Source organism: Cryptomeria japonica, chromosome 3 (genome assembly GCF_030272615.1).
Source record: "Cryptomeria japonica chromosome 3, Sugi_1.0, whole genome shotgun sequence".
In the NCBI taxonomy this organism is placed as follows: domain Eukaryota; kingdom Viridiplantae; phylum Streptophyta; class Pinopsida; order Cupressales; family Cupressaceae; genus Cryptomeria; species Cryptomeria japonica.
The window spans coordinates 354,726,848-354,743,707 of NC_081407.1; the positions used below are offsets into that span (position 1 = coordinate 354,726,848).

General features: G+C 39.5%; 1 protein-coding gene across 1 annotated transcript in view; it reads right to left on the reverse strand.

The window, feature by feature from the left end:
* Window positions 1–16,860, reverse strand: part of LOC131079996 (uncharacterized) — a 228,909-nt gene that overhangs the window by 142,492 nt on the left and 69,557 nt on the right. Inside the window, exon 5 of the mRNA XM_058018045.1 lies at window positions 12,289–12,317. Within this exon, the coding sequence (XP_057874028.1) occupies window positions 12,289–12,317 (29 nt within the window). The remainder of the gene's footprint in view (window positions 1–12,288; window positions 12,318–16,860) is intronic.

Here is a 16,860-nt window from a genome sequence, read left to right on the forward strand (position 1 = left end):
GTCAAGCCCGTACTACCCGAGGGCCAACATGCAGGTCGAGGCCACTAATAAAATATTGGTGTCTGTGATCTATAAGTCCTACGGAGTTGAACAGGAAGATTGGGAAGAGAAGTTGCCATCCGTACTGTGGGCATACAGGACCAACTACAAAGTCACGACAGGCCAGACACCTTTTCAGTTAATGAACGGCCAAGGGACCATTGTGCCAACAGAGTTCATGCTCCCAAGTCTAAGGATAGCAATTGAGAACTGGCTAGGAGATATGGAGAGCCTGCTGGAGCGACTATACGCGTTGGGCAAGTTGGACGAACGAAGGATAATGACCCAATGGGCCACCAAAGCTGCTCAACAATGATGGAAATTTTGGCATGATAAGCACATCCGACGCATGGAGTTTTGTCTAGGTCAGTGGGTGTTGAAATATAATGGGCTGAATGAGATCAAGCCTAGAAAATTTAAGGTCAGATGGCTAGGGCCATATAAAATCCGTGAGGTAGCTGAGAATGGAACGATTAAGTAGTCCACATTGGATGACCAACCAATAAAGGAGACGGTAAATCGGTCGAAACTGAAAATTACTACCGCAGGCAACAGCGGAATGACCCAGTTAGTCCAAAGGCAGGGCCCACCCGGCCAAGTTGAAGTTCATTATTTTGTTTTTCAAAAAAAAAATTATATATATATATATAAAAGAAAGAAAAAAAAGAAAAGAAAAAGAACTCACCGTACAAACTCGTCATTAAAATTGTACGGATAATTCATGTCGCAAAGAAAAAAGCCATACGGACATTTTCATCGGTTGCAGACAGCAGAACCCGTACAAATAGTACGAATTCCATAGGGTGGCAGAGAAATCCGTATGACTCAAGCATCATTGTATGGACGTTAGCAGTATTTCCGTACGGTCAAGCATAGTTCAATCCATATCGTGGCACAGGCAATAAATCGAAAACCATATGGTCATTGGAGGATAGCCGTACGGCCACGCGAAGAGAACATCGTATGACCAGAGGAAAGAAAGGGGTCGTACGGCAGGATAAGTCGGATAGCATTATTCGTACGGTTGTCATACACGATAACAGAAGAGCGGAGAAAACGACAAAGACGTACAGCACAGTGACTAGAGGCCATTAAAGGAATTAAATCACAAGCGAGTGTGGAATCCATACACCGGCAGCATAGGCAAGCGACAGGATCACCCTTGAAATCCGTACAAGCAGAACACCGTGCATAAAACAAAGTTGTACGGACATAACTGGAGCGGACGAACGCCAAAGTAACGGTAATTGGAACACATTATAGGTGATGTCGATATTTCAAGAAATCAGTTAAATGGAGTTAGGAAAATCAAGGTTGGGGAAGCTAGACTGGCAAAAACGGTTGCAGCAGTTAGACCAACCGTCTAAGTCAAGGAAAATGGTAGAAGGAAGCACGGCAGGTAGGGACAAGGGCAAGCGAGTGTTGCAGTCTGGAGTGAAAATTGCAGGACCAGCAAATACAGGAAAGGGCAAAAAGAAGCCAATGCCAGTAAAAATCACACCTGAAACTGTTACATTTGAAGGATTAAGTGGAAGTGTATGCAGAACTCGGCGGATGGAGACCCCAGATAGTAATGTGATTAAGGAGTCTCTCAGGAAAGCACAGGTACATTGGGCAATTCAAATGCCCATCTTTGTGATCAGGGATTTCGAATCATGTCTATGAATGATGGTGGCCACATATGACAACGCGACGAGGGCATCGACATTCTCTTACCAGCAGAGCAATGTGACGTCTCATTTGCACCCAACGATTTTGCCAAGGTCTTGGCATACCAGATGAGGGAAAGAAAGTGGACAAGAATGCCACTAAGATGTCACCAGAAAGGAAGGAACAATTGCTACAGCTGATGTGTCGAAGTGATCTTTTAGACCAAGAATGGGCAGCGATTAAGGCACCAAAGGGGAGAGCATTAAAAAAATCATATATTGTGCCAGGTGAATGGTAGTGTCTACTAGATGTTATGAAAAGCACACTTACCAGAGCCAGCAGGGCATCGGACACAGCGGTACCCATGATTGCACTTATGAATGGATTGAGGAATGGGACGGTGTACAACTAGGCTGCAGTCTTGTCCGACAAAATTCATGAATTTTTTATCCTGCAACACAAGGTTTTTTACATGTCATTTCACACCATAGGGTTGTTCCTCGACGCTGTACGCACACAGGTATCGTCGGAGAAGCATGTCTGGAAACCTCGAGAGACGTTGGACTCTTCACAGCTAGCCATATTCTATTGGACCCACCTGGATACCGTCGCAGGTAGCGGGGAAGCCCATTCCAACAGGAAACGAAGGAGACCACCACATGTAGTAGTGTTACAACATGAGCAGGAGACAGAGACAGTTGACGAGGATGCAGAAGAAGAGGCTAAAGAAGAGGATGATAGTAGTGCAGAGGAAGGGGAAGATTCTGAAGACAATTCTTCTAGGAGTAGCCAGAGTCATGACACATTCCGCCTTGATAGCCAAAAAGAAGTAGAGAAAACCCCTAGTACAGAGGAGTAGTGGTCGTGAAGTGTCTTTTGGGCACTTGACAAGAGGAATCCGTGGATTACCGATGGGTGGAGTGCGACCTGCGGGAGTAGGCCGACTAGTGTATGCACCAATAGTATTGACTCTGAATGGAGGACTAACACCTCTCCCGGCTTCGGGGGTGACGGTGGGAGCCATACCAGTCGTACCCAATCCCAAGATTTGGGCAGTTGAGACCCCGACCCCCATTGCCTACACCCTCTAGGGTCGCCATAGCAATTCCGGGAGAGGGAGTTTCAGCAATATCATTGGTTCCCAGCGAACGTCCTTGCACTGGGTCTACTGTACGGAGGGAACCTGTAAATACCAAGGTCACGGCAACGGAGGGCACAGTGACTGTCATGGCCCGAGATGATGATGCCACCATGGACGCGTGGCTGGGTCTCTATGAGATGCCTCCTATGCCACCATTGGGACCCCCACCCGCCTCACCCCAGCCATGTCCTTTTCCTGAGATTGTGGACCTAGAGGAGGGTAGTTCTCATCAGGAAGAGGGACAGTAGGAGTTGGTGATGGACTTCCTGCAAGACACCGTTGGGTTTGAGGAGGAGATGATAGAGATGTACCAACAGATGCGGGCCACTACCAAGAGCCAGCCAGAGGGCATAGAGATATTTTTCGCAGAGATGGGAGCCAGTACGTAGAGGATGACAGTGGAGGTTGAGGCCAGTGTACGGAGATTGGCAGACTCTATTCAGGCTCTTGGGCAGCCTGTTGTTGAGGGTCTCCTCGCCTTTGCCACCGGAGGGTGTGCTGAGGAGTTTGGGAGATGTTTCGAGGCCAGGGGTTGGCCTGCTGTGGAGACTCTCAAGATGTTGGCGGATTGGAGTAAGGAGACAGTTGGGGCTAGTGGAGTACACTTGCTGCTACAGCGGGTAGAGAAAGCCTTCCGGGACAAGTACTACCAGCTCAAACGTACCCAGCATAGTGCCTCGGCAGTAGAGACAAAGCGGGTGGTGGCCATCACAACTCGGGAGGAGCTAGCCACTTGCCTGCATACAATGGAGATGGAGTTGGCACAGCAGAGGGCCCGAGCGACCAGCCTAGAGGAGGAGTTGGCTCGTGCCAAGACAGAATTGGCCCAGAAGACAGCGGGGCATGCACACAAGGTGGCAGAACTGGCAACCCTTGAGACCTATCTCACATCTACCTTAGAGGAGTTGGATGGGAAGCAGAAGGAGCTTATGGAAGCAGTTTTTATGGTGAAGAGATCCAGGGAGAGGCAGTTGATAGCTGAGCAAGATCTCCAGCATCAGACACAACAGGTTCACCAGCTGAGGGAGCAGTTGGCAGCAACAGGTGGAAGGGAAACTATGCTTTGAATGTACTAGTATTGTGGAATCAATGAATACAGACATATGAGTTCTTCTCACTTGCATCCCTGTGCACTGCTACCTTTTCTATATTCTTGTTTTGTTATGCATTAAATGCACACACACCCCTCAGGGGCAAAACAGTATTATTAGACCTACCTATTGACGTGGCTAAAGTCGGATTACCAACTCTCTCCGGTCAAAGCAAAATAGAATGCTGAGTATCCTATCCTCTCTTGCATAAGGAATTCCCTAATGTTGTTTTAGATGATCAAGGGGGACAACCTCAAGGTTCCAAATGTCAGGTCTTGACTGCAAAATAGCTTAACAGTTTGATGTGTTTTGCTGGTAACATAAGGTGCTTACGTTTACAACAAGCTAGTCTGCATCTGACAATGGTGCAATTCTTAGATTGCGGAAAATAAAAGAAAAAGGGAATGGTTTAGGAGACCTAAGGATAGTGATGATAACAGTTAATGCAGTGGGTAGATAGATTTCCATAACCAATTCTTGTTTCGCTAGAGACACCCTCACAACTTGACAAGAACAGTGCAAGCTCCAAAGGATAAATGGATTTTCAGACTATGGGGATTCATCCAAGCACCCAATTCTAGCGCAACTTGAGACAAATACTCACAATTAAACTAGGCACAGTTTTGGGTTCAGACTAACCATGCACGGTGACATACAATCAGTAGGTCCCCAATGATATGAACCTGAAATACATCAAATACCCCCCACATTTTACCATCAAAATCATTGAACTCTAACTAACCAATTGAAGGGAAACCATGCGAACAGGAGAAAAAAAAATAACAAACACCATGTTTCAATGTTTATGTATTGATTTCAACTGCCATTACAACAATTTCTTCCAGCAGTCCTATTCTACTCTTAATCTGCTAACTGCTAAAATCTATCTAATTTCTAACTCCTGAAATCTAACAGAATCTAACTACTAAAATCTAACCCTTTACAATGAGAGAGGCCCTGCCTTTTATAGATTTTACAATTCAAATCAAGGACCAAGATTGACTGCATCCGATGGCTGCAATTTGTCTTCTAGAAGCTTGGCAGTTTTATGGAGACAAGGAGGGCATACTTAGGAGGTATGCACTCCCATACCCATTAACTTTTCAGCTGCACACCTCAACTACTTCCCCAACTACTGACTATTGTTCTATATCAATCTGGCCAATCAAGTAGCTAGGAATAACTGGCCTATGTACCCCCTTGTTTTATTTTGCATTAATAAGGGGCCCACAGGTAGTTATTTACATTAAAACAATTCAGTTTTACAAACTGATTTCCTGGAATCAATTCCAGCTGTGTATTTCTTAGAATGCATAAACTTGTAGCATTCTATGAGTTCCTTTGTCTTCAGTCCTGCTAGCGAGCTCCAACTTGTTGTCTGTTCATGGCGCATATGCACCAGCCACCTTTCAATCTTGTATGAACCATATTTTTCGTCAACAATTGAGGAAGTTCTTACTTGTATTTTTTTATGACATTCTCATTTACAAAAAAACTTGGAAAGAACATCTCCAACATGTTGAAGAAGTCTTAAGCATATTAGAAACAGAATCTTTATAAGCTAAGGAGTCAATGTGATTTTGGCATGAAGGAAATACTCTACTTAGACCATAAGATTAATGAAGATCGTGAGTGCCTTGATGAGAAAAAAATCAAAGCTATGAAGGAGTGGTCCATACCCAAGACCTTGACCCAACTCAGGGGGTTTGTGGGTTTATAGAGCTATTATAGGCACTTTGTTAAAGGCTTCTCCAAAATGGCCTCCCCTCTCACAGATCTAACCAAAAAGGGAGCCTTCATGTGGAATGATAAAGCACAACAAGCATTTGAACAATTGAAAGAAACCATGAGCTCATGCCCAATCCTAGCTATTTTGGACTTCACCCTACCATTTGAATTACAATGTGATACTTCAGGGGAAGGCATCGGAGCAGTCCTCATGCAAAAGAAACATCCTATAGCATTTGAAAGCAAGACATTGACAGAGGTGGAAAGATACTATTCAATTTATGACAAAGAGATGCTAGCCATCATGCATGCCTTAGCAAAGTTTCGACAATATCTAGTATGTGGGAAATTCCATGTCAAGATGGACCACAATAGTCTACGCTATTTTATGAATCAAAAGGATTTGAATGATCGCCAACAAAAGTGGGTAACTAAGATCCAAACTTATGACTTTAACATCGAATATGTCAAAGGATCCAATAATGTGGTAGTTGATGCACTATTAAGGTGACCTTGCCTAAACACCATCACAAGCATCACATAAGGGAGGAAAAACAACATCATTACGGAATATGCCAAGGATCCTCATGCGAATGAAACTCTAGAAGGGAAGATGCCAAATGATGAATACAAAGTATGTGAAGGCATTATCCTATACAAAAATAGAGTATATCTCCCATCATATTCAAGGATGAAAGATAAAATACTTAAGGAATACCACGATAATCCCCTAGCAAGGCATCAGGGTTACTACAAAACATACAAACAGATCCGCGAAAGATACTCCTGGAAAGGATTGAAGGACATCCTTAAGCATGTGCAAGAATGTATAACATGCCAACAAAATAAGACAGAACAAGGCCACCCAACAGGTCTATTACACCCAATACCCATTCCAAACTAGAAGTGGGAAGGTATTTCCATGGATTTTATAACAGGTCTACCCAAGGTGCATGGTAAGGACCGCATTTATGTAATAGTAGATAGACTTACAAAGTATGCCCATTTCTTTGCAATATCCACCGTTTACAACGCAGTTCAAATCGCTTCTTTGAAGAGATTTTCAAACTCCATGGCTTGCCCAAAAATATAGTCAGTGGCAGGGACAGCCACTTCCTTAGTCAATTCTGGCGAGAACTCTTCCGGTTGGCAAGTACAGAACTTAACCCTAGCACTAGCTACCATCCACAAACTGATGGACAAACAGAGATTGTCAATAAATGGATAGAAGGATATGTAAGGAACTACGTTATAGTATAGCTAAAGGCATGGCTTAAATAGTTACATCTTGGGGAGTATTATTAGAATACCTCTCATCACATGTCCATAGGGATGAGTCCATTCAAGGCATTGTATGGGTATGAAGCCACATCATTTGGGGACCTTACCCAAGACAGCAGAATACTTGGAGCCAAAGATTTCGCTCAACAAAATGTCGACATTATGAATGCCCTCAAGGAGAACCTCCATCATGCCCAAAATCAGCAAAAACTATACGTTGATAGGAACCGTGTGGAAAGATCATTTAAAGGAGACTTGGTGTTCTTGTGGTTACAACCTTAAAAACAGTCATCAATCAAGGCAAGTGGGGCAGAAAAACTCGAACCCTGATTCTGTGGGCCCTACAAGGTCTTGAGGAGAGTTGGTGGGGTAGCTCATGAATTAGAGCTCCCTGAAGGTAGCAAGATCCATAACATCTTCCATGTATCCAGGCTGAAAAAGGTCCTAGGGCAGCAAGTAGTCCCATGTACAGAATTACTCCCTCTCAATGATGAAGGGAAGCTCATAGTGGAACCAGAAATCATCCTAGATACTAGGGAAAGGAGATTAAGAAATAGAACCATCACTAAATTCCTAATCCAATGGAGAGGGTTACCAAAAGAAGATGCCACTTGGGAAAAGGAAGAAAATATTGAGGCATTTAGGGAAAGGAACAACATTAGCCTGAATAAGGATGCATAGTGTCTTATACAAGACCCTATTATTGTACCTAAAACTATAAGTGACGTCAATGCAAGAATGTGTAGATCAGGAATTAATGAATTATTAATACATATGAAATAAGAATAAAAGATGTAATGCACAATTAAATCAAGCTGTGATCCACTCTAGAACATTAGAGCCTCAAGGGCCTTATCTTAAGCAATTTGGTCGCAACAACCCCAAAGAGGGAATAGAATGTGGACAGCCAACATGAGCCGCCAAGTGGATTAAGAGGGTTGTAGAGAACATCCACTCTTAAACTTGGTGTAGAAATGGCTCAAAATAGGCTTCCCATTTTTTCTAAAGTAGGGAATGAGAATGGCCCAAGGCTGACCTAAGCCACCAAGCAGAGCAAGTCTCTTAGGCTTGGTGTAGAAAGAGCTCAAGGAAAGTCCCATTCCTTCCAGACACAAATAGAGACTAATATAAAGTCCAGCAATATAGGGGAATGATGAAGTCAGTTCCTATCAAGATTAAGTGAAATGTCTCAAGGAAGACAGCTCATCTCAAATGGACAGAATGGCTCAAGGAAGCCAGTCTATCAAAAGTTGGGCAGGATGGCTCAAGGAAGCTAGTCCCTTCCAAGTTGGGCAACGATGGCTCGAGGAAGCCAGTTGGGTGGGATGGCTCAAGGAAGTCAGCCCTCCCAGTTGCAATAGATGCAATAGAAACTCCATGGTAATCTTTTTAACAAATTGTCATTATTTTATATGATCAGTACTACTAATAAATATGCAGGTACATTCACAGAATGATACAGAAGAAAGAAAATGGTTGAGGACAAGCAAAATCAAGAGGGGGAGACTGTGATATCCCCGCTCTTCTGTGATACCCTCATGCCAACAGCATACCATTCCTATGGTCAAACGCACAGCCATGGTGGGGAAGCAATGAGAAATAAATAAGGCTCACGCACACAGTAAAAAGATCAGATCAGAATTGTTACAGGCAGCAGCATCCTTGCGTTTGATGAGGGGCAACAGTGACTCGTGTACATCAAGTCAACAATAACCAAGCAATTAATATGAGCACTTCGTCAATAATCAAGAAGATAATCAATTACAAATGGACATCTTAATTAGGGGGAGGCACGAGTTAACTAATTAGACATCAATCAAGTAAACAAACCAAGTATATGTTAAGCGACATAATTAGTCTCTAATGGAGAAACACGACCCATCAATGAAGGGAAACAACTCTCAATGAAAAAATAGAATGCAAGTGCATAATGAAGGGGATGAATTCATTCAAGTGGTAAGGAGAATTTATATTTTTTGGGAGTTCTCTTTGAATCTATCCACTGGTGAAGAGTTCACCGATCAGCAATTCAGGTGAAATATTAAGGCAAGCATGGATTATATCTCAGGAGGGGCAGAGTTCGGGCTTATAAATATCAGATCAGCATCTGTTATTACAGAGCAAGTGTCACGTCACAGTCGAGAGCATAGACCTTTCAGGCAATTATATAAGGGTGCATATCAAGGTGATAGATCAGAAGTCTCAGTTCCTGTTGTAAGCAATACTACCAGATTCCATATTCTGGATATTCTTATTAGACTTTAGCCAAGTTGTAGAACACAATTATATACAGAATTTGTCCCTTCAAAGCATAATTATCTCAGATATATCTGATAGAACATTAAATCCCTACACCTACGTGTATCATTTTATTTACAATCAGAAAGTGCAATTAGTAATCTGAATTTTATCTATTACAAAATCCAAGTGCAAGTCTTTCAAAGGAGTAAGGTCCAGGGCAGACCGGAAAGGGGACATTACACTTCAGCAAATTGAAAGAAGGGTTGGACAAAAACCTAGTTCTTTTGGGGAGTGGATTCGCAATGGAGTCAACATTTGGGCTGAATTTGTTAAGTCTCCATTGGAGAAAAATTTGCAGAAATAAGTGATTTGCAGATACAAAGATTATAAATTAGATTTTGGGATGCCGCCACATTAATATTCTTTGGGTTTGAAGACTCTAAAAGTGTCATTGAATATTCATGTAACATTTAGTGAGGAGCGCTTATAATGCAAATCCGTGGCTTGCTAAATATACGCCAATATGTTAAGTTTGAATACTTGTTCGGCTTTTCTATTATCGAGGGCAGATGGTATTTCATATCAGCCGGTTCTTACTCTATTTAGCCGCTCTATAAAGTCTAGCAAGGGGAAAACATTAGAGAATAGTAGATGTCGGCAAAGCATTTGAAGATGTGATTCAATACTTTCTTTCTAACATCCCAAGGTTGATTTGACAAAGGGAGTCAAGTAATATAATGATTCGTAATATAACGATTCTTATCTCATCGAATTGATTTCATTGGAGGGTCATAAGCTATCCGCCAGAGTCTCCATTTGATGATAAGCTATTCTGTTCACGGGAATTGATTGGCACGGTAGATAACATCGAAATTGCTAAGACCAGTAATTGCAAATATTCTCTGTTGGGGCTCTATATCCTTGGTGCAAGTGGCAATACCATTCAAGGCAGGAGCTGGTGATCTTTGTCTGCATGAGATGATTCCCGAGTCAGCTGCGTGAGCTTTCTGAGAGCAATTGAATATAGAAAAACTACTCCGTATTATCTATAAATACCAGCGACTTCAATGCTGTGTATTAAGTGATCGGTATCGAGTTATGCAGGCTGTAATACAAACTGGTATTACTGTGCAGGTTCATGAGTTGTGTGTACGAGCTGTAATAATGATGATTATGTGCATTGGTTGCTGCATCGATTAAGGGGTTGGTCTGATCTTGAAAGCTTCGTCAATTTGAAGGAACAAGTGCACCATTATATAATCTCTGTATTTTGTGATTATAAGAGGATTGCTGTTGGGAAAAGCTAATTATTGGTAATGCTTTGGTATCATCTTCTGGGTTGCAAATAAAGGTCAGGAATGCCATCATTTTCCTTGCAATCTCATTTGTTTGGTTATTATAAAGGATGTATTCATGCTCAGTCTGATATGACAGTGAATAGAAATATTGAATTTCATTCTGCATTTGCGATCTTTCATGTTTGGTTCTATATATCTTGCATTGAAAACGCAGACCAGTGGTATACTCCACCACATTTGTAAACTGAAATGCATTACCAGCATTCATGCAAACTATTTGATGAAATTACAGAGATTGGAAACGTAAAAGTTTGGCCAATATCCTTTAGGGGATATTACATGAACCTTATATATCATGATTTTGTCACCCATGTGACCAACAAAGCAAACCTTCCAATCCCTCCCACCATGCCACATAACCCTGCCCCTCTGATCACAATCAAGATTGTAGATGTGGAACTGAAATGTAAACATGTTTATACGTCCAAAATGAAGCTGCATGCTAAACAGAAGAGAACACGGTTGCCAAAGAGCTATTTGGCAAAATATCTGAACAAAATATTGCGGAACACAAGATGAGACATGATTAGTTGGTGACCATTGGAGTATGTTGTGATGTAACTGGGGACATTGGTCTTTTTGGAGAACCAGCACGAAGTAACCAGATCCAATGTTTCTTTATATACTTGGGGTTTTAGTTCTGTATTTGAAGGACTGCAATAGGAGCAGTAGATGAAGCTTCTTTTGATATTAATATTTTTAAGAAATCTTTCTAGACTCAGTCCATGTTTGGTAGTAATAAAGAAGGCACATAGTGCCCTTTGGAGAACCAGCACGAAGCAACCAGATCCAATAATTCTTTATTTCCTTGGAATTCTTGTTCTGTATTTACAGGACTGCAATAGTATCAGTAAATGAAGTTTCTTTTGATGTTAATATTTTAAAGAAACCTTTCTAGACTTGTCTGTCCTCATTTGGCAATAATAAAGAATACATGATAATTTCCAATGTAGTCCTCATGGTTGTTTTTTGCAATGGACCCTAATAAAAGACCTATTTACCCAGCAAAAGAAAAGTTCACAAAGTGGTGAAAATATATCTCTACAAGCTATTTCAAGATTTTGCAAGTATTATCCTCAACAAAGTTCATATCCATTTATTACTATCAACTTTTCTAATAATGGATCAAATGAATTGACTGGAGATCTCGATTATTTCTTGCGTTATAGGTCATACATAATCCAATCACCCTGTGCCCAAAATCTCCAGTTTTATAGATCCATTTCTGAATAAGGGCCCTCCAAAATCCCCATGAAGTATGCCTATGGGCCAAAACATGGTTTAACTGATTTTTCATTTTCAGGTTAACCCCACAAGAATGGCATTGTGATAAAAAATATCTTGGACTATAACATTGTTTCTACTTAAGTGATTACAAACACAAACCAGCCTGGAACATTTTTACTAGTTGCTTTGACCTATGACTGGACATGGACATAAACAGTAAAGGAATGAAGTGAACTAGGGAAGTTTTAATGTTAAATGCTGATTACACCAATCTTGTTACTACCACTTCTTAGTAAGAAATTCAACCAAAACACAAGTGGTATAAGTAGTGTAAAAGCTTTATTGATTATAAATAATATCACAGAATTCTCATAATTTTTAATATTTTTATATGCAGGAGTATATAGAAGTGTGATACAACAGTTTTCTAGGCAATTGTGACAAGCATTGTATTCAGATAACAACAAACCAAGGATAATCTCTTACATCTTATTATTAAATTAAAGAGGATATAAACAGAAATGGCAATTACCTTTCCATAATAGCATAGGCATTTTGTACCTGCATTACAAAATTGAGATGCTCAATGATTTTAAAGAATTGTGAATGATGCTTCCAACATATCTGAAAGCTTAAGACAATGACATCTCTAATTCTAGTTAGCAAGGGCAACTCATGATAATGTTTCAGTCAACTATTATTAAATCCAATCAATAATAACAAGTGTTCAATGTAACATGATAAGATAAGATTGCAATGAAAGGACACATAAGGGCATTATTTCCATGAAATTTATTTAGTATGCTCATTAGACATAAATTGTGACAAAACTGGTTAAAAGGCAGCGAGCCTCTGCTCTTCATAACCTTGCTCCAACTTGCATCCATTGCAATCCAAGAAAAGAACTATTGTTCAAGATCATCAAAATATACATGAGGAGAATTCTACTAGAAATGGGTTTTATTTAATTGTGCTGTCTTAATGAGTACCCTTGAGCTCGTGGCCAATGGGTGCTAATGTTTCTGGTCTTCACATTAGCAGATTATACATTAAGTATTGTAGATCTCAAGAAATGTCTTCAATTACTACAATTATATCACGACTCAATTTATGGGTTTTATTTAATTGTGCTATCTTAATGAGTGCCCTTGAGCTCATGCCCAATTGGTGCTAATGTTTCTGGTCTTCACATTAGCAGATTATACATTAAGTATTGTAGATCTCAAGAAATGTCTTCAAATAGTACAATTATATCAGGAGTCAATTTATACCTTGGAAAGCATGCGTGATTCACATTTCAATATCTATTAAGCATAAATTTGAATGGAAACTAATGTCTAGTATGTTATATTTATTATTCCCAAGGAAAAAACTAATATTTTAGAGTGTATGAATATTAAATAGATCCTAGATGCCAACAAAGAGCAAGATTAATTGTATTGATATTTAACAATTGACATCATTGTAATGTTTTTGGCAAAACATTGTACAAGATTTTTGAACCAATGATTCAAACCACACCATCAATAAAATGACAAAAGATGGTGGATCATGGAGTGTCATCCAAAATGTTAATTCAACAATCCTATACAATTTTCTGCCAAAAGCTATAATACACTTTAATGGACTCTAGAAATATCATGTCTTTGATCAACATGATGAAAAAAACATTAAAGTTCAAATAATGTTAGCTAATAACATATCAAGATCATTCTAGCATCCAAACTCTTGAATCAAGAGTACATACTACACATTGAAATGCTGACATATTGGCATACAAAAAACAAAAACAAAATCTGACTCATATATTGACCACTAGAACATGCTCAACTCTTGCATCAACTATGTCACCAATCTCCATATCCTAAATCAAGATGCTCTCCAAATACTCATTAATCTGCAAAACTTGTGGAAAATCATTGAGGCCATTTGCCTCAACCAACTCATCCTCTAGGGGCACAACTATTCTATCAAGTGGAATTCCATCTGATTTTGGTGAAGGACCATCCTTGTACCTTGGGTCTATACAAGAGAGAAGGTCAGTTGTGCTATGAACATAGACCAACTTCTCTACCTTTTATTTACCCGAACTGCTTTCTCTTTAATGAATAAATGAATCACAGGCACTCACGATTCCTCTAACAAGATGAAAAACCAGCTACCTATGTGAGTTATCATATTCTAAATGATTGTCATTCAACTGATTCACCCCAATGATTCCACTACCATTCTATCATCATGTCCCCTTTCTCAAGTAAAGTTAATAGGAAAACCATTTGCCTGATATTTTATTTCCCATAGACTATTAGTGTTACAAGGGAAATAATATAATAGTTTAACTTAAGTTGTCCAGAAAGTAAATTTCAGTTATATTCATAAAAAAAGCAACTTATGTTTTATTTTTAGAAAAGGTTGATTTAAAAGAGAGACCAAAAGTGTCACTAGGCATCTGTCATGTCCCCACCAAATTGAGAAGTCGCATCAGTATTGATTTCATAAAGTCATAGCCTTTAAACTGTATTCTAGATGGCTGGCTTATAAGATAGCACCATTTTAAATAAGAAAGACATTTAATATTTGTCTAAGGGAAATAATGATCATTAAATTAAATAAAGAAAATAGTTCAAGACAGCAATTCCTAGAATAAAAGATAATTAAAATATAATTAATGCTCAAGGGTTGTGACTCTTTCAAAAGGGCAATGATAATGAAGAGGCATGACCTCTCCCTCATATTCGAAGATATAAAAGGGAGAAGAATTCAATTGAAATGGGATAGAAAAAAGGAGGAGATATTCTCAGAGTACTAAGTATCACACATTAAATCAGGAAATAGAGCGGCGAATTTACTAATCAAGATTCACTATTGAATATCAACTGAGTCTTAACCGATAAATGCAATTAGATAAGTTATGGAAGGGGTGCGATCAACTAATCATTGTTTATAAGTTTAAGGAGGGTGCGATTGCCAAAAGGCAAGAGGTATGACCTCTCCCAAGCAACCTTCCCATTCAAGTGCAGAGATATATAAAGACCAGCCATCGGGTGCCAAGGAGGGGATGGAGACATAGGAGAAGATATATTGTACAAGCAAGCAAGTTTGGGATTTAGACAAGCAATGCTCCAGCAACTCTGCCATGGTAACATCATTCTGATTACTTACTAGTATCATATTTGTATGTTGTTTGTTGGTTGAAAATTTTGTACACTTGGGAAACTATACAAAATTGTGGTTTCAACCACAATGTGAGTAAAACTTTCCTAATTAAGGAAAGGCTCCCCCCTCTATATCTAATCTAAAACTAAACGGGATGAGACAGCAGTCTTTCTTCTTTCTTCAAGAAAGCCAATATCATTTTCTCTTCACAGAAAAGTGATAGGAAGTTAACTTAAAACAGCAATGACAACCTTTTGAAATAAGATGAGAGAAAGGAAGTGAAGTTTCCTGAAAGCTCAAAGACTTCTGTCACTTCCTTCGGAACGGGACAGCAATATCAAGCTCAAAGACTTGAATATATGAAGTCATATCTACCTTTTTCTATGCTAATGATATCAAGAACAAATTATAGCAGCACAAAGTCTGAAATATCTTATTCTCTTTTACACAAAACAGTAAGAACTACTATGAGCTCAAAGACACAACTATTTCTTATCACAAAATCTATTTCTAATTTCTCTCTCAAGAATAAGTGTGAGCACAAAGACTTACAACTCTTCCCAAGAGAATATTTACTCTAATTGATATTAACCTCCGATACTTGCAGCACAAAGACTGCAAATCAAATTCGATTAAATTCTCTAAGAAACACTTGCAAGAAAGATAATATAGAACACAAATTCAAGAATGTAGCACAAAGATTCAACACTTGAGCAATCTTCTTCTATTTCTTTCAATTCTTCAATTTACACATAAAAGCTCACAGACTTTCTTGCTGCAAACTTGGCAGAGTTTTTTGTTTGCTTTCTAAAAGATAAGATAATACAATAGACCCTCTCTAGAACTTATAAGAGGGGAACCTTGAGAAAAAGGTGGGAGGATCCTAACTAACTTGAGAAATTCTCTCAACCACCAAGACTTATTCAACAACTAACTATGACTTATTCAAAGTTACAAGTCCTATTCTAAATTGACTTGTAACTTGTCTACTTGTAATTCCAAAAGTGCAAGTAATGACTTGCAATTACAAAAAAAAAAATTTGACAAGTAAACCTGTCAAAAGAGAAACTACAACTAAGAAATTACAATTCTAAAAATGCAACTAAGTGTTGAAAAACACTTATAGCATGTGTAGACATGAATCCTTCAAACTTCTGAATGATCATTTGCAGCTCATCGAGATTCGGTTCATGGGCATTCTTTGCCACAATCATGGTCTTCACAATAACATCGCTGCAACGAAGGATTGTGGCAATATTCTTCTCAAAAGAAGACTGAATTTCCTGTAAGAAGACTTGGTATGTAACCAAAGCTTGAATAGATGCAGCTGAAAAATGGTTCACTCTTCCACTCATGATGAATCTTCAACTGTAGATCTAAGAGAACCCTTTCTTCTCATAATAATTCCCCATTCTGATCCATGATATTACAAGAAGCTTTCTCACAACGAGAAACAACATCCTGAAATACTTCCACTCGCAATCTCATGGCATCATCAATGTCTTCAACAAGTGACTTGAGAACAAGGGCTTTGTTCTCCAAGAGCTCTTAGTATTCTAGATACACAACCCTCAAAGGAATAACCTAATGTTCTCGAAGAACGCTTAACTTTTGTTAAGGAATCTTGAGCCAAGTTGTCAAGCTATCTTCCACCTTTCCCAAGTTTTGTTTGAAAGTGTCAGAAACCTGGTTCAATTGTTCCTCAATGGTCTTCAATTTGACCATCATTTGAAAAACCTCCTTCAAGACCTGTGCACACAAATCATGAAGCTGATCTACCCAAGATTCCAATGCTTGTACCTTTTGAGCAGCTCTCTCAACTCCTTGAATTGATTCTCATGGACCGGAAGAACTTGAAGGATTGTTCCCTTCACTAGCGGATTTAGTGATCTTTTGAACAACTGCAACAAGTTGCCTATTCTCCTCTTCTAGCTTGTCCTTCTTCGCT